This window comes from Onychostruthus taczanowskii, unplaced genomic scaffold (assembly GCF_017590055.1).
Source record: "Onychostruthus taczanowskii isolate IOZ18803 unplaced genomic scaffold, ASM1759005v1 scaffold32, whole genome shotgun sequence".
Taxonomy (NCBI): Eukaryota; Metazoa; Chordata; class Aves; order Passeriformes; family Passeridae; genus Onychostruthus; species Onychostruthus taczanowskii.
The window spans coordinates 7947691-7971900 of NW_024500572.1; the positions used below are offsets into that span (position 1 = coordinate 7947691).

Sequence of the window (24210 nt, forward strand, 5' to 3'; positions counted from 1 at the left end):
TAACCCAACAAAACAATTGAAAGCTTTTATTGTGATACCTTGAATAGATACAGTATAGTGAAACAACAAATGATGTACAGTATTGCAAGGACAAAACAGCAACACAGCCATGTCACCTGTAAAAGAAAGCGTTTTTAAAGAGTTTAAGAAACAATGAGGCACAACTCAACTGCCATTTATGACTCATGCTTTAGACCTTAAACCACTTGTAACAGTCCTTTTAAAAGAAACCTCTGAAGCATCTGTTCCTTTTCCAGTAAGTGTTTATACTGCTGGTTGGCTTAACATGAGTCTCAGTGAAGTCCAATAAAGTGTCCAAGAAGTTTAACAATAATTTGACAGCTTCTTCCTCTCATGGCCAATATCCAAGGCTGGAGATGAGTGAAGTTTGGTCTGTGAGTCTGGAGGTCACTGCTGCTGCAATCTGGCTGCTGAGATGAGTGGGCATGAGGAGCCCTACGAGCGGCTTGGAGGGAAGTGCATGGCCACCAACCCTGGCACCCAGCCTTGGGGAACTCTTGCACTGATCCACCAGCAGGAAATACAGATGACCTTTGGTTATGGGTCCAGTGGGGACTCGGTCAGAACCTCTGAGGCCAGTTTTTTACTCAAAGAAATGTCATAACCCATATTCCCTCTCCTCTCCCAAGGACTGCAAGCACAAAGGCACACCACCCACACTGGTCACTCTGCTGGGCCTCGCTACTGGGACATTACGATGGAGCCATAACAATCTTCCTTCACACAGTTTGCCATTGTACAGCTTACAACCAACAAGGGAAATTCAGATCCTGGCCCTTTTTACTGGCAGATAAGATTACCAGGCCACTAAAAGCATACAGCAGGAGTGGTTAGGCTGAGCAATCCCTCACCAAATTCTGCAGCTGATTTCACAGCAAGTTTGCAATGTGACAGGATTTTTATACATGGCAGCACTGCCTTTTAGTAATCAAAAAAGTACTTAAAATAACCAGCCAAAGAAAAACTCTAGGGTTTGGAGGCAGACTCAGTCCTGGAAAACCATTGTTACAACCATTATTTTGGACCTAGACAGAGAATGTGTGGTCAGATTACTAAAGTCACACCAAATTATGATTAATTACTTTAGGACAGGCATGGCGCTTTAGAGGTTCAGTGAAAAAAACTTTCAATACATGTACATTTTTGCTAGCAAATTCCTATGCATCCCAATGAACATTTCTTCTAAGCCAGCTCATAGTCAGTTCATTTGGTCCAAGAAAGAGCCAGCAAGAAACAAAGGTTCACAAAAGCTTTTTGTTACAATTTATAAAAAACAAAATACAAAATAAATGTTAAGACCAAAAATAACCAGTACAAGTAACAAAAGTGCTCAAGTTGGAGGGGAAGTAAACTTGCCCAGAGCAAACACATACAAACTTTAAATATAATCTTTAATATATTACAAAAATTGGTTAGAGGGAAAATGCTTTAGTAAAATTTTTTTTCAAGTAAGTTTATTTTTCTTTCAAATGACTGCTGGAGGGTTCAGTGACCAGACTGACCCCTTCACATCAGCCAGCAGTCATTGCTATCTGGATTCAACTTTCACCAAAACCAATAACAAGAATTCTCTGTATCTTTATGAGGGGAGAAAATAACCATTGATGCTGCCAAACAGCATGGGAAGAAAATTCACATATTCCCTCAAAAGAATAAGCCTCAAGAATTGTTACATGGCAGCATAACATAGTGATTCTGTGCTAGTTCTACTCTTTACTCCTTCTAAGTATCCACTCTTAATAAAAGACCAAAAAGAATATTGCTTTGTTTGGTTCTCTTAAAAGCCATAAACAGCACATATAGGTCATTAACTCTTTATGCCAGTAGTCTGAAGCTCTGTGTGCTAAGCACTTGAAGTCCCAACCTTTGGCATCAAAGTTAATTAAGGTTTTGGTGAAAATGTCCAGTTTGAAATATAAATAATGCACTGAAGAAAGAGGTTGAATTTCTAAGAATAAGACTGTGTTACAGACAGCATTAGCTTGCTAACAAGAGCTAGCCAAACCCCCAATTTTGGAGAGAAAAATCTTTAATACTTTACATATTTTCTTTAATTTCAGCTCTCTCTGGAAAAGCAGCCATTACTTTTGCCTTCAGTCCAGTGTACTGCTTCAGCAAGTCTGCAGCCAGGAAATAAGAAAAGCCCAAAGATACACAAACCTCACACAAGCTGTTCACAAGTATCAACATTGCAACAGGACTTAGAAGCCAACACAAACTTTTTGCTGATAGAAGTTTTAGTGCCTTCCTTGTTGGCAACATACATGGCAATGGTGGAAAAAAAAATCCCAAGAATTCCAGGTCAAAAAGAGCACGAGACAGGCAACATCCAAGCCCATCTTGCATCAATGGCATTGTTAAAAATGAGACCTGATGTGAACACGAAGTAGCAATGTGCAAGCCACAAAATCCAGGTTGAATGTAACTGTACCACCTCAGGCCTCTGGACTGAAACCCAACACCTTGAACTACTTCCCCAATTCTTACATTTTTAATTCATGGGTATCAATCATGACAACATCTGGCAGGCAGTTTAGCCAGCCTGCATCACAGAGAATGTGTACACCTGGGAGAATGCTCCTCTCACTCCTTCCCACAAAAACACTGGAAAGCTGGTTTTAAAGATTTGTATTGCCCCTACCCATTGGCATAATTTTTCATGTCTGACAATTTCTAAAGTGCAGCAGAGTTCAGAAAGCCTATGAGAGATTCCCAAAAACAGAACAGCAGCAGCAGCACCTGTGATTAATTTCACAGGTGCCATATTAGAATTGTTATTGAGAGAAAGGGATTTCATATTGCAAGGCTTCTGTATTGTTCGGTTATAGGACTTATGTAGTGTTAAAGGGTTTTTTTCCAAACAGTTTGTCCTCAAGCAGTAAAAAGATTAACATACAAAAAGTCTGTAGAGACTATTTAATTTGAAAATTAAGTTAGCAAATTTATGTAGAGCGTTTCTTTCACAGTTGCTCAGTTTGCATACACAGATACCAACAGCTCATATTGTGCATATACTTTCCAGAAGTTTCTCTCATTAACTGATTCCATTAAAGAAACAGCATGAGAACAAAAGAGAAGGTGAGTTTCATATAAATTTTTATTATAAAAAGATACCTGGGGATGATTTAGCCAGCAAACCGGGAAACCCTTTCCCCACCCCCAAATTTAAAAACTATCTTACTATTTTATTTTATGAAAAAACAAGTCAAACTTCCCTTGCCTCTTATTACTCTTCCTTTTCCTACAGGTACTATATTAATTTTCATGTCATAGGCTCTGGCCATTTCTCACAAAAATAAATATTTTTGTTCAAATGTAGCAGAAGCAGAAGACTTCAACAAGTTTCCTTGACATCAACCTCTTTGTCCAGTGCATTAGGACTATACAGTTACATGGAACCAGCCATAAAACTTTACTGATGCACAAGTCCCTGTTACTGGCAAAGGTACAGTACCAAAACTTTGTTTTTTCCTAATATACCAACTAATTTTTTTTTTCAAAATAGAAGATGCATATATTTTTCTGTCTTTTTAATCTTGCAAGCTATAGTTTTATAAATTTTTTATCCAGCAAACTCCTTAGGGAATATGTTGGTCTTAAAGGAACATATTCTATAGCATTATTGATTTAAAATCTTTCCATGTTATTTTATTAAGATACCAAGCCTCTGGCATAACTTTTCCAAACAGCTTGAGACCTGCTAACTTCAGTCAGTGCAATTGTAATCTTTTTGAAGTGAGCACTGTACCTTTAACCAATTCACCTACAAGATGTACATAGGTTGTGGTACACTCAATTTGAAAAAAGAAATTAATAACTACAATACTGCATCCTCTTCACTGCCAAACACATCAGAAATTGCTACATATAAAAAAGCACCCCATCCCATACATTCTTTCAGACTGCTCAGGGACAGAACTTCTACAGGACTGGAGTGTAGGTGTTTAGGCAAGAAGCATGCACAGCAGAAGTAGCATTAAAGGCATAGGTCAGAGAGAGATGCTAACCAGTAAAATCCGTTTTCAATTAGTGAACTGTTTCTCTAGTCTGAGAGAGTTTAGAAAAAGGTCATCCAAAATGTTCCAAAACAACTGTTCACACAATAATACACGTACAAAAAGAGGGAACTTACACAAGGAGAAAAGGCAAACATGGCCTGAAATAGCCACTTACACTACACTACTCATTTGTGAGGTTTCAGAGTTCAGTGATATTCTCAGGGCCACTCTAGCCAAGCTCTTCCTTTACTTTGCATTAGTCTTTGTAAAGCCTGTTCCACAGAATATAGTCCAAACAGAAGGAAAAAGGTTGTGGTTCACTCCCAGCCATTGTCTTTTATCATGTGGGCAAGTTCAATGATAAATTTTCCTTCTTTGTATTTCTGACTGCTCTCAAAAGCATGTTCCTGAAAAGGAAAAAAAACCAAAAAATCAAGACAACACTGAATTAAGTTCAGGAAATTAAGTGTTTTAAACATCAAACTTACAATAAAAATACAAACCAGGAGCCATTACAGTTAACAACCTATATTGGTTATACCGAGTAAGGGGAAGGAGGGAAAAAAAGAGAGGTTGAAAAGCACTGAGAAGGAAACAGAAGCAAATTTCTCCTAAGTGGAATCAGCAGATCTACTGCACAGACCTTGCTGTAGAACTGATCATGTTCTCTCTCTGCTTGGGGAATTTTAATGCTTTTGAAAATGAAGGTTAGGAAGTGGAATGTTATATGTTATTTATTTATTCCCAGAAGTAATGAAAATAGGGAATGCAGACCTCTTCAAAAGCTCTTCTTTATATTCATTATGACAGGAAATGCATTAGGACAACTTCTATGATCTGAAACTATACTGAATCAGTGAAAATCCTACCCAGAATCCAAGATTTTCAAAACCTCAAACTTGCAACACAGCTGCAAGTGCACAGGTAATTTTTCAAACAACAGAACTGAGTCCACACTATTTGCAAACAGAGTAGTATGCTCAGTACTGCTTATTGTAAGTAATATTTTTGCTGTATCACCAACTTTTGCAGTCCATGACACTACAGACTCACTTTGACAATTTCTCCCACCTGGTTTAGTGCACATGTGCTTGAGAGTCTTGCAAAAAGATTATCAAATACAGAAATCTTAGGCAGCTGTAATAGCACATATAGCTCATGCTTGATTTGCAGTCCAGAATAAAATTATTATCTGCTGCAACATTTTTGCAGATGCAAGGAAGCAAGACTACATTAGAGCCTGAAGTACACAAAAGCACCAGAGCTAACTCACATAAACCATCAGCAAAGGTGCTACTCAATGGCTACTCAAACATCTGTGCTTCAACATGCAAATATTTATTGAGGATTTAAATATATTACTTACATATTTCCATCCAAGAGTGGTTTTACAGTTTTCACAATAGATATCTGCTACAGCATGTAAACCTGTCAGAAGAACTCTCTCCTCTGCTGGACCACAGCCCACATTTACCCTGAAAAAAGGGGAGAAATTATGTTAAGAGATGAGTGTGTTGCTTTTCTTACTGTTCCCCAGCTTTTCTTCTGCAGACAAAAAGTAGTTTAAAAATGCCTAAGTTATTCAATGCTGCAAAAGTAACTTCCTCTGTTACACTGAGCAGAAGGACAGAAAGAAAAAAGGGGTTTGTTTTTTGTTTTTAAGTGGCTGTGGTGTCACTGTTGGTGATACTCACTGCCAGCAACAAAGAAAAGCTAAATAGTTAAACTTCCAGAGAACAGAACACTACACAGTAACTGGACACTTCTACAGTTTCAGGCTTTACTTCAAAAACTATTTGAGACCTCTCTAATGGAAGTCTGTACCAGTGAATCAGCACCAACAGCTGAATTTAGAACCAGCTCCAAAATAGCAGCAAGAAAAAAGCCTCATAAATATTTCTTTGCTACTGGTCAGCAGACTAAGCTCTGATGAACAAACAGCAATTTCAAAACAAAACATCCCTTGAAGTACTGCATCAAGCCAGTTTTTCCACAAATGAGTCTATGCAGAAAACATGAGGCAAGACTAAACCAAGTTTTTAGACAGTTTTAAATATGAGCAAAATTTTTGCCATTTTTGCTGCTGTAGTACCAGATTCTTCCTATTGGAATTATAGCAGAAATCCCAACTCACCACTGAAGGACTACATATTAAAAGAATTTCAAGGATCTGCAATCAAATCCTTTGCAGTTACAGTTCCATTATCCTGGTCAAAAATAGACCAGGACACTCAACTGTATCTTTTTCAAAATGCTGCAACACAAAAAACTGCTGAAAAATTAAGACTAAAATGCAATCCTGCAGGTAAAAAAATTAAAATACACCCATTAACAAATGCAAAGAGCCTCCTATCAAGGGAAGGACATGCCTAAGATTGCAAATACTAGGCTTGATAAGATCACAGAGACCTCTTGCCTCTAGCACATTTGCAATATTCAAGGTCATTAAAGATGTACCAAGTTTACTGAAACATTAACCTGTAAATGTATCCAACTGTCAGACTGGGAAGTTCTTTAGACCACAGCGGAGTTGTCTAAAGAAAATTTACAGTCACTCAATATCTTGTGACTTCTGGAGTATCTCAGAATGGCAGCTCCTCTCGAGACAGCTACCATTACATTGACAAAAGGAATTTCACGTTAACACACACTCCTAATCCTTCAGCTCTTAGCAGAATTACTTAAAGCATAAGATAAACTAGTATATGTGCAACGGAATGCTTCAGAATCAGCCCAGCAGCTCTTTAATAACTATTGCTGGAGAGTAAAGCCGGCATTAAAAAGAAGAGTGCAAAGTGCAGCTATGTTAATTCCAACTGTTTTCCCTTTGGGAAGCACAAAGTTACACTCTGCAGGTGGTGTGCAGAACCATAACCACATACTTACACAGAATTGAAGAGGTAGGCTCGTCCCTGGCTTCCCTGGAAGGACTGCATTAAAAAAAAAAAAAAAAAAGAAGAAGAAATTGCACATGTTAAAAACACAATCCCCACCAAACAAAAAAAAAATAGTTCCAGAAGGGTAAGTAAACATACAATGATACCACAGATATAAACTATTTCAGATTAATTACTTTATACTAGTTCTTTATAGGAAACTCTGGTCAAACAAGTTTTCATCTACATTAGATTTTTAATAATGACTTTATTTTACTTTGTCAAGTGTTATTGCTCAAAATTCAACATCCATAATGCAAGCAAAACATAGTTTTTTCCTACCCCTCTGGAAGATATCAATACTCATTTTCCTAGACATCCTTCATGCTAATTGAAATAATCTGCTTTTAACTCAAAGGGAATTACTCCCATCTCCTCTGTCTTCCCCTGCTGCAGCCAAAAGATTATTTATTTCAATTTAATTGCATTATTTGATATAGGAGCAATTAAATTCTGGACCAAGCATAAAACCAGCATACTGTACTCAGGAAATGCATCTGATCAGTTTAAAATTCACAGATAAACTCAGCTTCATTTTAGTAAGACAACTGTTACCATTAAAAGCCTGACCACAGGCATATGCTTTCCAATCTCTCACATTCCTGATAAATGATGGACAAACAATAGCACTTAGACTTTCTTGGCTGGTTCTAAATTAATGTTTTAGTTCAGAGCAGTAGCACAGTTTTGAATTAAAACCCCTAATCAGCCACACTTACTGAGGGCTGGTTTGGCTTGTGCAGCAGTTTCAGTGCCTGGGAACTGCACCCTTGATCCTCCTGAACCAACTAAACCAGCAGTTCTTCCACGCACTCAGCAATGTTAATGCAGACACAGAGCTGAACCTGTGCTCAGGATGTGAGCTGCAGACATCCTGGGAGAACTTGTGAGCAAACAGAGCCAGCCACAGGTAAAACATTCCAAACCTGTGTCAGGCACACCACTGCTTTCATCTGGCTCCTTCTGCAGTGAATTACTTGGTAATTTAGACACAGCCATTTTTTCCTCTCCAAACAGGATCACACTGGAACTGAGTTTTCCTTTCTTCTCTCTTCCATACTGTACTCAATTTAAAACAAAATCTGTAAACTGTCTTAATTTCTTTTTTCTTTGAGCCTTTCCATTCTCTAACCTACTTTCAAAGAAAATTAACTACTTTATCCATGATGCAGAGAAAGTACAATTGTTTTTAAGAATCCCTGTGGTTCTAGTATTGAATATCACAGACCAATTTTCAGAAGCCTGCATTAGATCAACATGGAAGGTCTTTAGAAGGAAAATATCAACCTGAATACTTTAGCGTGGTTTTAGTAATACCAAGCATGAAATCATAGGCAGAAAGTCCTTTCTGCAATGGATTCTTCTACTGACATGTATTTAGTTATATAATTACAAGTCATTTGACACTAAAATAGGTATTTTGCCACTTTACCAACTAGCAACACAACAGCAGTAATTGTTGTCTTTTAATTACTCAGAATAGTGTGCAAAAAAATCCCCCCACCTTGTAAAAGGAAAATGCATATAAATTAACCCTTTTTGATCAACACTGACAAGATTATACTGCAATAGAGAATGTTTAAAGAAATCCCTGGACTACTCCAGGTACCAGTAGTGCCAGAGTAGTTACATACAGCCCATACATACTTGTAAAATCTCTAATATGAAAAATTCTACCTAACAGTTAATAGCACTAATATTTTATTATTTTAGCAACCATGTAAAAGAGGTATTGAGAGAACATATTACTGTTCACCACAACTACTTGAAGGGAGGTTGTAGCAAGGTGGGGTCAGTCTCCTCTCCCACCTAACAAGTGACAAGACCAGAGGAAATGGCCTCAGGTCACAGCAGGGGAGGTTTAGGTTGGGTACCAGGAAACATTTCTTCACCAAAAGGGTTGTCAAGCATTGGAACAGACTACCCAGGACAGTGGTGAAGTCACCATAGACACAGACATGGCACTTGGGACACGGTTTAGTGGTAGACTTGTCACTGTTGGGTTTGTGGTTGGACTTTATGACCTTACAGGTCTTTTCCAACCTCAGTGATTCTAAGGAGGTTCTGCCTTTAGCAAAGACAAAAGAAAAAGCACTGTCTCCACCAGCCAGAACTACAAGTCTTGTTTTTCACCAGGCAAGGAAAACCAGATAGGCTGTGCAGGACAGTGAAAGCTGAAACTTCAGGCAGGACTGACCCTGAAAAGGGGAGACTTCGTTGAGAACAGTCTGAACAGCTCTGTCAGAAAGTAATACATCCCTACAGCTGCCTTTAAAACAAACAAACAAAAACCCCACCACTAGTTCAGTTCTCCTGAGATACTTAAACACACATCACAAAACTGGCAGAGCAGTGCAGACCTACACTCTGCAGTTCCTACAGAATAACCAGGACTCTCTAGACTAGAGCCAGTAACAAATAGAGAATGCTTACTGCAGGTGAAAACAAAATCTCTTCAGATATAGACTCCTAAAAAATTCCCATTAACAAATGAGTAACTAGCCTGGGTAAACAACACATTAATCTAGAGAAAACTACAGATGTGCAACTGCAAACTTTAAGAAAAAGTAAACACTTCCAAAATTCTCTTATTCAGTAAGAAGTAAATGTAAAACTAGAACTCCCTTGTTTCATATACTTGAAATTATTAAAAAGAACTTCCAAAGCCATGATGACCATGATTTTTGGTTAAACTACTGTAAAAAGTCTTAAAATTAAAGAAGTTGCAGCCGTTTCCCCTTGCTCTAAAACTTCCATGTTGCAAATTAGAATTCACAAATCCTTTTTCAAACAGCACCAAGAAATACTCTTTATTATCATGTGCTAGTTTCTCTATTTGTAAGTAATTACACACACCAATCACATATAAATTAATATGATCGGTTGGGGTTTTTTTGTCTGGTCCTATACAACAATTTTTAAACTACTTATATGCCATACCTGAAGTTCCCCAGCAGGCTGGGGAAGAAATAAAAAGACTCCAGAAAAAAAAACAAGAGTCAGGAGATCTTCTGGATGATCTTATGCAATTATTTCTGCCAAGTTTATGTTTAGTCTTGACTTAGTATCACCTAATAAAAGCTCTCCTTTGACCCTGCATTTTTCAAAATTAAGCAGAGGGCAGTAACAGGATGCCAGGAATAGCACAAAAAGCAGCTATTCCCCTCTCCTGTTTCATAAGCTGAAAAAAAATTCAAGCCAAATGAAATACAAACCACCGGCTGGAAAGCACTGCTGTAGTTGTTTTTCTTTTCCTAATATGTTTTTAAAGATGACTTGACTTTTCTTGCACCCTTTGCTTTGTTGCCCTAGATATACTTTTGCTTTGTTGCTCCCTCAGAAATGGCCATTACCTTCTAATTTTTAGGTTTATCAAGGTAGAGTGGAGGGAGAAGCAACACAGAATCTTTTCCTGTGACAGTGATTTTAGAAAGAAAGTGTGTTCACAAACCTCTCACTGTGGAAAGCTCCTCCATTCCAGCCTTGCTTTCCATTCCCAGAGTATGACTGATACCATCTTTTCTTACCCACACTCGTGTTTAGAGGCTGAGGATTGTATTTACATGCCACAGAACACTTGTTTCCTTGCCCAGCTGCAAAGAGCAAGTTCCTCCATGTTTACATCACTCAGGTAACTCGACAGGAACCTGCAGCAACTTGTGTAACTGCATTCTGGAACACAGAACGTGGGTCCAGGCAGCTCAGGCTTCCCTTTAAAACCAGTGCCCAACCACATCATCTGTGTTCCACTGAGCACTGAACGGTGTGCAACCCAGCCATGCAGAACTCCTATACACTGACTGCAATAAAAGCACTGCAAGGACATCCACTTTTAAATTCCCATGCCTTTTAATTATTATTACCAATCTCTTGTCAGCGCTTGGCATTCAGTTTCTTATTCACACGAACAACTGATACTTTCTTTCCCCAAAACTGTATTCAAACACCACAAAAAGGTATAGATCTGTCACAGATGCATTATCTTAATGGTGTAAGAAAGATTTATTATCAGAGTTCTACTTTCTGATGCATCCTACTGCTACAGATGGAAAGAGGACAACTCAGTTTGGTGCTTGAGCTGCTTGCTAAGTTGTAACTTGGCTATAAACAGAATATTTTGCATAACCAGAAAAAAATTAATATTGAACATTTGTTTTTACCAGCACTAGGTTTCTCACACTCTGCACTGTATGATGCAGTTATACTGATACAAATTTTAAGGGACTGACAGGTTGAACACCTTGTGTGTCATCTCCTTCAAGAAAATGAAAAAAAGTACTTTAAATGGCAGTGTCAAGGACTAACAGGCACAACTGTTCAAACCAGTCTCCAGACAAACCACTTTCAGTAGAATAAACATCACCTATGCAAACACAAACTTTAACTGTGCAACATTTGTTCAGCACTCCCAAGATCACAAGCACTATACATAAATCAAAACTAAAGCAGAACATTCTATTCAAACGGAGTCTTAAATATGTCTTACCCAGTAGAGAGGAATTAGAAGAAGGTGGCAAGTGTGATCAACTCTCATCAGTAATGACTCACAGCAACCAGGATTTTCACTTAGAAGCTGGACAATTTATCAGTTCCACTAATAGCTGCAGTTGAACTTTAAACTTGCTACAAGGCTGCTTTTTCATGGTCCTCAATTAGTAATACTGTATTGATTGATGAGTTAAATTATTCCGCAGAAAATCCGTATCTTTGACCAGCTACCCATTTATACAGAGGGAAGTGTAAGATCTATCATGATTTCTTGTTTCAGCACAACTTTCTGGAAAGTATCCAGAACATCTAAAAGTATCAGCAATAATGTCCAACTGTGCTGTGTACAAACTGCAGTGAAGTCACCTGCAAGAACAGTTTGGAAGGAGGATCCCTGCGAGTCATCTGCCAGACCTCTGCCACTGATACATGATGTAGCAAAGAAGCTTTATACGGGTTTCACTTGCACACACATGCAGAATTAGGTATGATCTATGCTTGTAAGTTAAACCCACCCTAACCTCTAACACCAGGAGTAGCTCTTTTACCCAGGAGGAAAGGAAACATCAGTCAAGCAGAACATGTATTTACTGCCCTAAGGCACAGCTGAAGGCATGGTGGGGGAAGGGGTGCTACTGAAAAGCTTATGCCATCAGTTATTCCCCAGAGATGGGATTAGATTGCATGGCTAGAGATCATGCTCTGCAGCAAATATTCAGGGGAATTGCCATCTTAGCCTGGACTAGGGACAAGGCAGGCCTTGTTCTGAGCAAGCCACAGGGGCATTACCAGTGTCTGCAAGCTACTCTAAACACAGAAATAAAATATTAAAGAAGGAAAATCAAAGAAGTCCATAGGTTTTCATCTGGTTTAATTTCCTTTCATCTGCCGGAGTTCCCTTTACAAGCTAAGACAGGTCAAGCTGAATCAGTCCTCTGGACAAATAAGAAAATTTGGGAAATACAGAAAATTGTACTTGTTAGGGACAGCATTCTTAAAGTAAACCAGAAACACAAGTGCTCTGATTTGTGAAATTATCTCCTCAGCAAGATGCATCAGGGAGTGTAAGGATATCCTCTCACTTCAAGACTTGCAACATAAATTCAGAAACTGAATTCAACATAAGGTAAAGACAAAAAAAATTATCAGGGGAAAACCCCCACATTTGTTCCACTTGGTGTATCCCTCACATCCAACTCCTTAATAATGCAGACCACCAGAGATGCTGCTGCCCAGCTGCTTCCTAGGCAACTTCTAGAAGACTCCATGATAAATACTAATTTATTTTTAAAGTTTATTGCCATTCAAGTATTTATTGAATTTGATAAAGCAAGTTACAAAGTTCAGTACGTAGAGAAGAGCCTTAAAAAATTCTACCCAAAAAAACTGCATGCCTGCAAACCTGGCAAATTGTATTTCCCCAAAGTGAAGACTCTGTCATGCAGGACAAGTTATCTTGACCTATGTAGCTTCTTGAATGGATTTCAGAAATAATTATGTCAAAATACACAGAGTACAACACTTCCCTTGCACTTTCCAACTCCTTTAAGCCTTCAAATCTATTCTTGGATGTTTTCCAAAGATGGCTTCTCTTTCAAAAACTAGGTTCTTCCCCCAGAAGAAAAAATTAACCCAAAAACCTAGAAGCTTCTTGGAGAAAAAATTATCACCAGAATATTTATGAAATTAGTGAGGGAACCAAAACAGCCATCAAACATACATAAAACAGACCCATCTATCTTTCTAAATACTCATTATATCATAAGCAAAGGAGGATTACAAATTGAACCAAACTAAGTACAGCATATTTACTTAAAGACAATAAACCCTTTAAAAAATTCCTCTTGATCTCATCAGTTAAACAGTGGAGGACAAAACCACAGATTGCTAAAGAAGGCTAAAAATGTTTTAGCCTCTATTTAGGCTTAAGACTCTTCCTTCTCATCAATAACAGAAGAGCAATCACACTGAATGCCTTGGAGAACTAAACTGAACCATCAAGACCATTCTTTCACTCACAAGGTGCAGGATTTCCCAGTGCAGTCAATGACACTTACATCTATATATGTATATACCTTTATGCAGAACTCATTCGTGAAAATATTGACACATCTAGTCTTGTCTGTGACTTCACATGACTTTTTTCCCCTCTGGTCAGATATGCTTGGCAATGAATGAGACACAAGAAAGTGACAGTATTTATACAGACATCTATACAAAGTAATCCAAATTCTCTCCATTCCCAGAATTAAGGCACATTGTGAGATGCTTCAACAGTCTTTCAAACAGGTCAACCTTGAGTAACAAAACATTATCCTTTGTAGTATATCCAATAGATTCCAAGATTCTATTAAGTATTTGTATTTTTTTGTAATTTGTTGGATCATACTTGAATTTCTAAACAATTATTGGAACTTAGCAGGCACAAACTACTCTCAAGTGCTTTGGAACTTATGCTCTTCAAGTAACATTTGTCTCCTATAAAATTAACTACTCTTAATAATCACTGCACATTTCCTACTATTACATAACAAATCAAAAGAAAGCTCCTTCAGTCAGGCCTTCCACAAAACTTAGTCCAGAATTGCTCCAAGAGCAGCACATATATTACATTTTATTTAGGCCACACAAGTGGCAACCTCCCCTGTACTTCAAGAAGTCTTGTAGAAGTTCTCTAAAAATTAAATTATGTTTGGATTTTTTAAATTAATAATATTAACATGTATTGTTTGGTCACTTTTTATGTGCTGTTTCAACATCTTAAATCCACAAAATATCAATTTTAAATTCACTAAGTGCTTCCTATGGCATCAGCTCCTTGCCTTACTCTTCATTAACAGCTGTGATTATTTGCTCATAGTTCACTTCTCTTCTGTGCCTACAGTCATGGTAGGCTATGATTCTAAAAATATTTGCCTCTTTAAAGAAATTTTAAAATAACATAGGTTCTTCTCCATCTTGTGAGCATAGCCCAGTGTAGTGATGATTGGTTTATTCCTTCTCATAGTATTTTAGAGAATACTTTAACATCCTGACAGACTCTGAAGTCTTCACCAAAGAAAGAGAACAGCCAGCACTCACAGACCTGTTAGCAACACAAATCAGTCACCTCTAAGGTGCACCTGACACCACCTCAAACTTACTTCAATGTCACCTACAGTTTATTAGTTCTCTTACTGGGTATCCTTCACACCAATGGTTACCCCAAGATAACCTGGGAGTTATAAATCATTATGGTAACTGTTCATACAAGTGTGCATGCGTCCAGCCGTACAGAATAATGTTTGTCATTATCCCTACTGCCAACGAGCTCCCAGTTTGGGGCTCCTAATCTCAGCCAGTCCTCTTCCCACACGCTCCCCTTCCCCAAGCTCCTCCCCAAGTGCAGAAAACACAAGATTATTACAGAGTGAAAACCTCTAGAAATGTATGTCCTAACCACTAACATCATGTTGATTTCAATACTGGGCAACACACAGAGTCCTTTCACAGCTGCAGAGAAAACTAAAACCACAACTGAATTCACTTGAGCAGGTAACACATTTTTGTCCTGTCTCATTAATCTGTGTTCTTATTTCTAAGCCATTGCCAAGACTCTTGGTTGCCATTTTATCACCAGCAAGGGCACAAGAAAAAGAGAGTTTTGTGATTCATTCCAGGGCAAGAAAGAGATCCTGCTGCTCAAACAGAACAGAAATGAAATGGTGATTCGTGTATGCTGCCATCCTTGTCAGACAATTGGCATCAACAGTTCTCAAAAGCAGAATTGCAAAACCTGTATTGAAGTCAGAGATTCTTAGGATCAGAATCAAAGGGATGATTGACAGAAATATGCAGCACTTTTTGCTTTTCCATGACAGACCAACGTTTAAGAGAAACACCACTCTGTTCACAGTATAGCTTTATCTTTTCATCTTCAAGTCAAACACCACTAAAGTGTCAGGTATAATAAATTCTTATACCTCAAAGCACATTAGAAAGCCAGCTGGAGCTGCTCTTAATTAGAAGTGCACCATGCATTTTGGTTCATTTTCCCTGACCACACATGAGGAAGAAAATGTACACAGAAAAGATGGGGTGAGGAACAGCCCCCAAAGCAAGCAGCTACAGCCAGGCATTAAGTAAATACTGTTTGCCTTTATCTGCTGCAGAGAAGCTGAGGCACTGGGTTCTGACATGAGATGGTACAGGAAACATTTGGAGTAAAGTGAGAATCTACAACCAAAAACTGTATTTAGAGAATGTAACACAGAGCTTGGGCTTTGAACTAGGCCTTCAAGGTAAGGCAGCAGGGGGAAGTCAGGTTGAACAGTCTATCTCTACTCCATCAATAAATCCAAACCAGCCCAGGAATCACACTGTTCTTTGTTAACTTTAGATGGTACAGAAGAATGGTTTATGTTTGTTTGGCATTTTTTTCCCTGCATCTGAAAAGTTACAGTAACTAGGATTCTAGATATGTCAAAAAACTATCTCTCTCACTAACCTAAGTTCATTGCATATAATGTGCCTCAATGAAGGCACTTCAAGAGAAGTTCAGAAAAAAAAAATCAAATTTTATTTGCACTCCCCACGCTCTCCAGGGCCAGCTGTACTTATTTTTAATGATCCAAGTCTATCTATTGCTTTGCAGTTGTTCCCATCAGAAGAACTTCTCCCATGTTGGGATCATGTACAGCTTCAGCCTAAGGAAGATGGGTTTTCCAAAGCTATGTCCCAAATACAAGTACAATAGATGACAAATGTTCTCTTTATTTTAAAAGCATACACAAATATACCACACATTTAAATGCATTTCTCTTTTACCATACAGATTTAGACAATAAAATATGGTTAAGAAATATTAAATTGACAAAATATGAATCAGCTGTCAAATAAGTATATGGTCAACCTGCAAGTACAAATATTTTTGCAAAGTATCTTCATCAAAAATTAAAGAAGCCAGAAATCAAGCAAAATCCACCTCTAACACCCTTCCCAACACCATTAGAAACTACTTAAAAGTAAGTCTTTGTATTTACTACAGATTTTTGAAGAGTCCTCTATGTTTTCTTTGAATTGAAAATTTGATTCTTAACATTTGAAATTATTTATGAAGCTGTAAAATGAGCACATGATTTGCTCAACATATTTGAAGTATTCTGCTGACCAAAGCTCCCAAGCCCTTGGAGAAAACTGGCTCATGTAGCAACAGTGGCAGCTTAGTTGGCATGCAAAAATCTAAGTCCACAAAAAGAAGAGCTTCCTATTAAGTATGTGCTTGGATTGCATTTTCTCAATGAATTAATACATGCTAAGAGACACAGCAAAAAAGAGTTTCTTTCTTCTTGTAAGTACCTACAACCTGAAGTTCAGGAAAGATTAACCTCTCTCCCAGTATTTTTTTTTGGCCCAGAACATGAAGTGAATAATGAAACTCTGAGTGCCTGTAATTTAGAATCCAGCGGTGCCAAAAAGGCCTCATACTCAAGTTCTGAAATCATTATGGGAAATGAAAAAATTCAAGTAAAAGGAAAAAATTCTAAGTAGAAAACCTATTATAATGCCTGATAGCCCTTGGATAAGCAAGCAGGTATGCTTTCTCCTCACCCAAAGAAAACCTAAATTCAGAAGTAGCAGCATTTTCAAGCCCACCCATCTCTTCAGCACAGAAGAGCAGCACCACCTGAGTGCAGCTGAACACACAAACAGGCAGGAGCAACAGAGAGAATGAAGAGCAGCTGAACACACAAACAGGCAGGAGCAACAGAGAGAACTTTTAGTGTCAAACCCTTTAGAACTAACTTTATTTGACAAAACAGTTATATAGAGAACATTTTGTATTAAAAAGTTTGAAAAGCAACTGAAGTGTTTTCTCCATGACAACACAAAGAGTAATTTAATCAGGAGTTTGTCTGAAGCAAAGAATAAACCAGTCTGTCAAGTATTTATCCCAAACTTCAAGCTTTCCTACATATTTACAAGTCTTGGCTTCTTCTAGCAACAGGGAAGAAGGGCAGACCTAGCCTGTTTCAAGGTTCCACCTATTCTCTAAGCTCAGACAGGGCAACTATTTTGAACATTGCTGGCTAATCATATTCCTTAGGAGCTGGTAGACAGCAAAAGTGTGTTTACAAATTCCATAACACAAGTGGGACACCCTGGAAAACATACAGTTTTGTGATCTTCAGTCCAACAGAGTCAAAAGGAATCTCTATCTGGAATAACCATAACCTAAATAATTTCCCTACCCATAGATCCTTGCTTTCTTCTGACATTTTTCCTTAGCAGACTTTTCAGGTTGAACAGCTCACAGTACCCACCTGACAGCAGACACAGGTTGTTAACATGGGGAATATATTAGATCAACCTTGATGTCACATTCAGAAGTTTTCAGAATACATCCAATTCTTAGTACACAACATGTATGACCCAAGAGTGAACCCAGGGAAGATACTTTGAAGTATGTATCAATTTGCATCCCTTATCTACTGGCAGTGGTGTCACAGTGACAACCATTTTGGTTAAGAAATAATTCATGAGGTCTCTAAAGAAACCACTTGCCTTGGAGATCAATTCATCGTGATTGGCGAGATGGGCTCTGCAGTGGATGCAGCTGTAGGTTCGATGACAGTTTGGCAGGTAAGCCTGGAACGTTTTTGACTTTGTCATTTTTACCATCTCTGCTGGTGGCTCCTCACTCAGCTCAGGGCTGGCACTTGAAGAATTACAACTTTGCTGAACTCGCTGACAAAAGAAACACTGGAATATGCAAGCAAAAGCCGTTGTTGTTCTGGAGTGTGTGTGGCACTTTCCACACAAATGACAGAAGAGAAACAGTCACAACCTGTAGGTGAAAAGAGCAGAACAATTAGCAGCTTACAACAAGACCAGAGTTAACTTGTTACTCAACAAGTCCAGCCATAAAGCAAAGCATTATTTGGAGCAAATAACTGGAGCCTGGCTGCACTACAGGCCCCTTTTTCTAAGGAACTGCACAGTTCAAGTTCCATTCAACACAGCAAAAAGCAGTTCTGTTCTACTAATGGCTTCTACTCCATCACACTTCTAATGAGGGAAGAGACTCAAACAGCTCTCCATGAAACACAAGCACTTCCTACATTATACCAGGTGTACTCTTTAAGACATCCATGCAGAAATTCACATTAAAAAGGTAGAGAATGAGAGGAAGTTAATGTCTTTGAAGTTCTAATGGTCAGTTCCAATACAGCGAGTAACAAGGAAAGCACTGGAAACCTTGGAAAAGACTTCTTCTGTTCGACAGTCAATATATCTTATATATTTGCACTTTAGTTTTCAGCAAAAATCTTGCAGGATCACATCTGGCTCTAAGTCAAATACCAAGTAAGACGCTGCCACCGTGTTCAGGGATCCGTGTCTGCTCTTTGAAGCTCTGCAGAATTATGCCTTTAGGCAAAGGCCTTCTTGACTGGTGTCCTGATCAAAGCTAATTAGGTACTTCCTCACTGTACCAGAATAGCCTCAATGGAAGCTACCAAACCCACAATCTGATACTGAACTAAATTCTGCACAGAGAACACCCAACTGCATCCTTAATCCTCAGAGTGCCTTCCAGAGACCTTACATGTCAGAGCAGGCCAGAGCCTTCTGCTGGGCTGGAAAGCAAACCTTTCTCATTTGCCTGAAACAAAACAGATGCTAAACACTGATAACATGTCCTGTCTGTCAGAGGCCAGCAGCTCCCAGACTGTGTATGCACCACGCTAATGAGTGCTCCAAACACCGCACAGTCAACTTCTGTCATCAGCTGTCAGGTGACTGCCTGAGTAGGTCAATAGCACAAACAGAAATGAGAGACAATATAAAGAATTTACAGTTTGCTGATCCAGCTAAGAGCGTGCAAATGACTTGTCACAGTTGTAAACTGTGTGCAGGGCAGCACTAACCACTCTTCTAGCAGTAGGATACTGTTAACACAGCTAGAGCAGATAGTGAAAGCCACATACATTAAATTCTGTTTACAGGAAGCAGTCACTGCTTCAAAAGAAGCCTGGAGAAAGCAATCTGTACAGCAGGCCTAGCACGTGAGACAACCACAGCAAAACTTAAAGGAGTTTCAGTTTAGATTTTTTTTAATCCTAACCAGAAGAAAACTCAAACTACTGAAGGACGTGCTAGAAGAAAATTTCTTACACAAAGAATTGCAAAGGCAGAGATAAGCCACAAACGAGACATGTAACACACCACAGGCAATCCAAAAAAATAAAGCAGCAATGGGAACAAGCTATCATCCAAAGCATGGATCTACACTTGAGAATGATTGGGAAAACACCTGATAAAGAACACATTTACATATGCAAAATATTAATTCATTTGGCATGAAGAGCAGGCCTCAAATATTAATAGTAATTGAAACAAATATTATATACGTAGTGTCCCAAGATAACTTATTACAACTGCACAGGAAGAATAATTACATTATTTGCAGAGAGCAGTTCACTCTTGTAGAACAGTTAGATATGAAGCCACATTTATTAGAAGTAAGATATACGAGAAAAGTGATCTGAGAACATGAGGTTTCTGTTAAATTCCCTGTTTCAACTCAATGCTAGATACAGATCCCATTTAGGTTAGCAGAAATTGACAGAGCCAGAACAAAACAGGGTTTCAGAATGAAAGGCACCACGTGCTAAGATGTTTTGCCTCTGGCTTAAATTAAACCCTTTCCATCAGTAATTGAAATGGAATTGAAAGGAGTTCAATCCTTGCGTTAGTTCAGTAGGTGTAAATGTGGCACTTGGGGATGTGGCCTAGTGGTGCCCTTGGCAGTCCTGGGTTAATAGTTGAGCTCAGTGATCTCAGAGATCTTTTCTAACCTTAGCAATTCTGTGATCCGGAATGTAAAAGGAAAGTATTTTTCGTCAACGCATTCCCAGAAGTGTTTTTAAACACTTCCAAAGGCAATCTGGACTCTTCCAGATTCAATGCACCAGGCTCCTCAACTACAGAAATTAATTCCAAGGCCGATTTAACAAAACTGTATTTGATATTGCTCTCTTCAAAAAGACGACTCCGATACACACCACAGGAACCACAGACTTGTTGTGCCTTTACAGGCACAATTCAAAACAAACCATTTCCTAGCTCGCTCTAACAATGGTGAATAAACACAGTATCACTTCCCTCTCACAGTTCCGAGCAGTCTCTCGGGCTCCTGCTCACGATTCCGCACAGAACAGAGCAAAAACCCGAACCCGCTATTTCCCTCCCGTTCTTCGGCCGCGGCACGATCCGCGCTTTGGTCCTGCGCAAAGACAGGCGCGTCTCCCGAAGCTCTACCCGTGTTCGCACCTACCAGCGCAGCGCCCAGGGCTGTCCGGCCGCAGGAGCGGGCACGGCGATCCCCGCCCTCCTCCCGGGGCAGCCCCGGCGCGGCCGCCCCGAACCCGCAGTCCCCGGGCTGGGGGCGAAGCGCGGCCCCGTCCCGCCGCCCGTGACGTCACCGGGGCGGCGCGCGGGGCGGCCAATGGGGCGGGGCGGCCCCGCCCCGCGCGGGTCCCGGATGTGTAAACAAACACCCCGATGAGCGTGGCGGGGGGGCGGCCCCGCTCGGGCCCCGCGCCGCCGGGGAAGCGGCGGCTGCCCGCCGCGCGTGGGGATCCCGCGCGGGACACGGCGGAGCTGGGGCGGGAACCGGCCTCTCCGTCCTTCCTGCGGGGCTCTAAGGAAGGAGCGACGTGAAATAAGCTCAAAGAGTCTCTGAGCGGCTGCAAAAAGCCGGGCACAGCCTGTGCACGCACTGTCAGTAACCTGCGGTGAGCTTACTCCAGCAGGGTAAAACCTCCAAGTTAAAGACTGAGCCACAGGAGCCTCACTTTCACCTTTACATACCAGGAAATAACAGGAGAAAATAAGCGCGGAGAAAGTTACCGGCTGACACCCCGCTCCCGCGGCGGGAGGGAGCCGCCGGCCGTGCGCCTTTAAAGCCGTTTCCTCTCTCACCCCGGAGCACGGAGCTGCCGCGGCCGCTGACGCCGTCGCCTTTTCTGTCCCCCCCGCAGCGATTCCAGCAGGACAGCGGCTCGTGCCCCGCTCCGGCCAGCGGCACGGCCGCGCGGCCACCCGAACACGGCCCCGCGCTGCTCCGGCCGCCAGCTCCGTGCAGAAACCCACGGCGCCCGGCCCCGCGCGGCGCGGGCGAGAGCGCGGGGGGACCCCACCGGCTCCCGGCGCGCAGAGCTCAGCTTCGCCCCCCCTCAATTATGTAAACCGCCCTCACCCGCCCCGCACCGAGAAGGCTGCGGGCAGACAGCGCTGCCGTCATTTCCAGGCGCTATAAATAGCGCCCGAGCCTCCTCCCGCCAGCAAAGTTGCCTCGGCGGCCCCGCGCACACGGGAGACGGCGGCCCCCCCCGGCCGGGGCGCACGGGGCTCCTCTCGCAGCCACCTTCCGCCCATATCCCGCACTCCCCCTCTCCAAAAAAATAAATCCTAGCACAGGGAAGAGGGGCCGCTTCTCACCCGCTCGGTACTCACCGCTGCGCCGCGCCGACTCCGCTCCCAGCCCGGGCTCCGAGCAGCCCCCGAGCCCCTCTCCCTTAGGGGCCACGGGTAGGAGGGAAGGCGGGACCCCCGGTCCTTGCGCGGCGGGCAGCGAGAGCTCCGCGCCGGGCCTTCACCGAAAAACAAAGAGGGGGGATCAAGGGAGGGGGGTGGGACACGACGGCTTCCCTCGCCTCGAAGGTACCGTCTCGGCGGCGGCCACCGACTGGGGGGAGGGTCATAGACGGGGGCCGGGCGCGCGTGTGCCGCGCTGAGGGCCGCGGGGCGGCCGAGGCATCGTGCCGTGCCCGTGCCGTGCGCTCCGCCCGGGCTCCCGCTCCCGCCGCCGCCGCCGCCTTTGTTTTGCTTTGCCCCGGCCCGGGGGCGCAGCGGCCGTTAAACGCGCTCCCCCCGCTGCCGCCAGCCAATCACCGCGCGCCCTCGCGCCCGCGCGCGCGCGCCCCCCGCGCCCGGCCCCGCCCCTCTCGGGGAGGGCGGCGGGAAACGGGCGGCGCGCGCTCGCCGAGGGCTGAGGCGGGCCCGGCCCTGAGGGGAGAGGCGGCGGGACGGGAGCGGGAGCGGAGCCGGCGCCAGGTAATGAAGCCCCTGCCGAAGCAGCCGGCTCGGTTTACGGTTTCATCGCCGGGGTGCGGTTTCCACCCGCAAAAAAGCGGTGGAATCGGCTATGTCGGATTGCTCAGAGTGCGTGTTCACAGCAGAAAGCATCTGTCCTCCGCGTTTCTGCAGCAATTAGTAAAACCCTGGGAGGTGGCACTGGTCTGGTAAAATTTAAGTGCTGTAGAAAAAACATTAAGGAAAAAAAGGCCAGTTAGAGGCTGAAATACAAAGGGAATCGTTTGGAGCACTTGATTCCAGAGAGAGAGTTTGGAGAAAGCTCATTGCTTATAGAGAAGAAATACACAGGTTTTATGGTGTAAAAGAACAATTTTCAACATTAGAGAGCCAAACACAACTCACGTACAAGTAGTTTCCCAAGTGAGGTCTGTTGGCAATGATCGTGTTTTTCTTTAAAAAGTCAATAAAAGCCACCCCCTGGTTTATTTTGGCTGTACCCTTCTTATTTCCACAGACAAAGCGTGCAGGGACACAAACTGCTGGGGCTGTCGTTTGCACTGTACCCTCGGGCAGGGCTCTGCTGCCGCGCTATGAACACACACCATCAATAACATGTTTGCCACTTCCTTTTCTTGTCAGTACTGACACAGTTTTCTTTTTTCCATAATCTTTACCAAGTGGTTTGTTTTCTGTACCCAAGGGGCTTTGGTACTTTGTGGAATACTAGAGAGAGGGAATCCATTACAATTCAGCTAGTGGCTTTGATCAATAAACCATGTGGTAGTTGATTTTATTCTGCCTATCCATTTTTAAATATAATTCAAATGTTGATATTTTATTATAATATAATTCAGGTGTTTTCGTTATATCCTTCTTCCTTTTAATGGCAAATTAACAGCCAGTCTGGAACAGTACAAAAAAGCCATGCTTGCAGAGTAAAGAAGAAATATGCTTTGTTGAAACAGCAGGACACAAAAAACTATGAGAGTATTTCCAGTAGGGCTTTTATTGCAATTTTCCCGTCATCTCTCTAGCTCCCGTGCTGGTAGCTGTAGTCTTGTAAAAACAGGAGAAAGGTGATAATCCTTTGGATTTACTTAGCTACACTTCAGAGTGCACCAAATCCAGCTTCCTAATCCAGTTCCCACAAGATGAGTTAGATGAGGCAAAAGCTAAAGATGAACAAGGTAATAATTGGAACAGAAAAAGAAGCAAGGATGCAGCATAGTTCGACAGAGAAATTACATGGAATCTGACACAGTGATATCTGGCAATGAGCAGAAAGCCACGGTACAAGCAGCGTTATCTCTGAATCTCCTCCCAACCCACGCAGGGAGGTGTCAGTCCAGCTGAGCCGTGACTGGCACGTCTGGCCTGGCTGAAACCAGAGGTGTCAGTCCCGGCTTACACGGCTGGCATCTCCCCGGGCCTCCAGGGCAGTGCTGTCACCCTTGCACCGGCCTTCAGCGCCGCACGGCTCCTCCTGCTGGGCTACAGCAAAGCTGCCCTAGCCCTCAAGCTCTGATTGAGTTTGAGCTCTGATTCAGTGCAAACTCAAAGTAGCACAAACCTGGCACTGTTGGTGCTGCTGTGTCTGCTTTCCCACAGCCGTGAACACAACATCAGGGTTCTCTCTTCTGTTTACCTCAAGAGTTCTGCTGCACTCTTGGTTTAGGTGTTAGGAACTG

At 41.7% G+C, this 24210-nt stretch overlaps 1 protein-coding gene across 5 annotated transcripts; it reads right to left on the reverse strand.

Moving 5' to 3' along the window:
* YPEL1 (yippee like 1) lies at positions 1–22412 on the reverse strand. Of its 5 annotated transcripts, none has more exons than XM_041409999.1 (5): positions 21941–22412; positions 17987–18269; positions 6906–6949; positions 5386–5494; positions 1–4426 (listed from the first exon to the last, which is right to left on the reverse strand). In XM_041409999.1, exons 2-5 carry the CDS (start codon positions 18101–18103, stop codon positions 4337–4339), a joined length of 360 nt encoding a protein of 119 aa, XP_041265933.1. In that variant the 5' UTR covers positions 18104–18269; positions 21941–22412; the 3' UTR covers positions 1–4336. The 5 variants fall into 5 exon arrangements, with proteins under 5 accessions (XP_041265933.1, XP_041265937.1, XP_041265935.1 ...); XM_041410003.1 differs by lacking the exon at positions 21941–22412 and adding an exon at positions 21407–21901; XM_041410001.1 differs by lacking the exon at positions 21941–22412 and adding an exon at positions 21296–21901.
* Positions 22413–24210: the final 1798 nt, after the last annotated feature.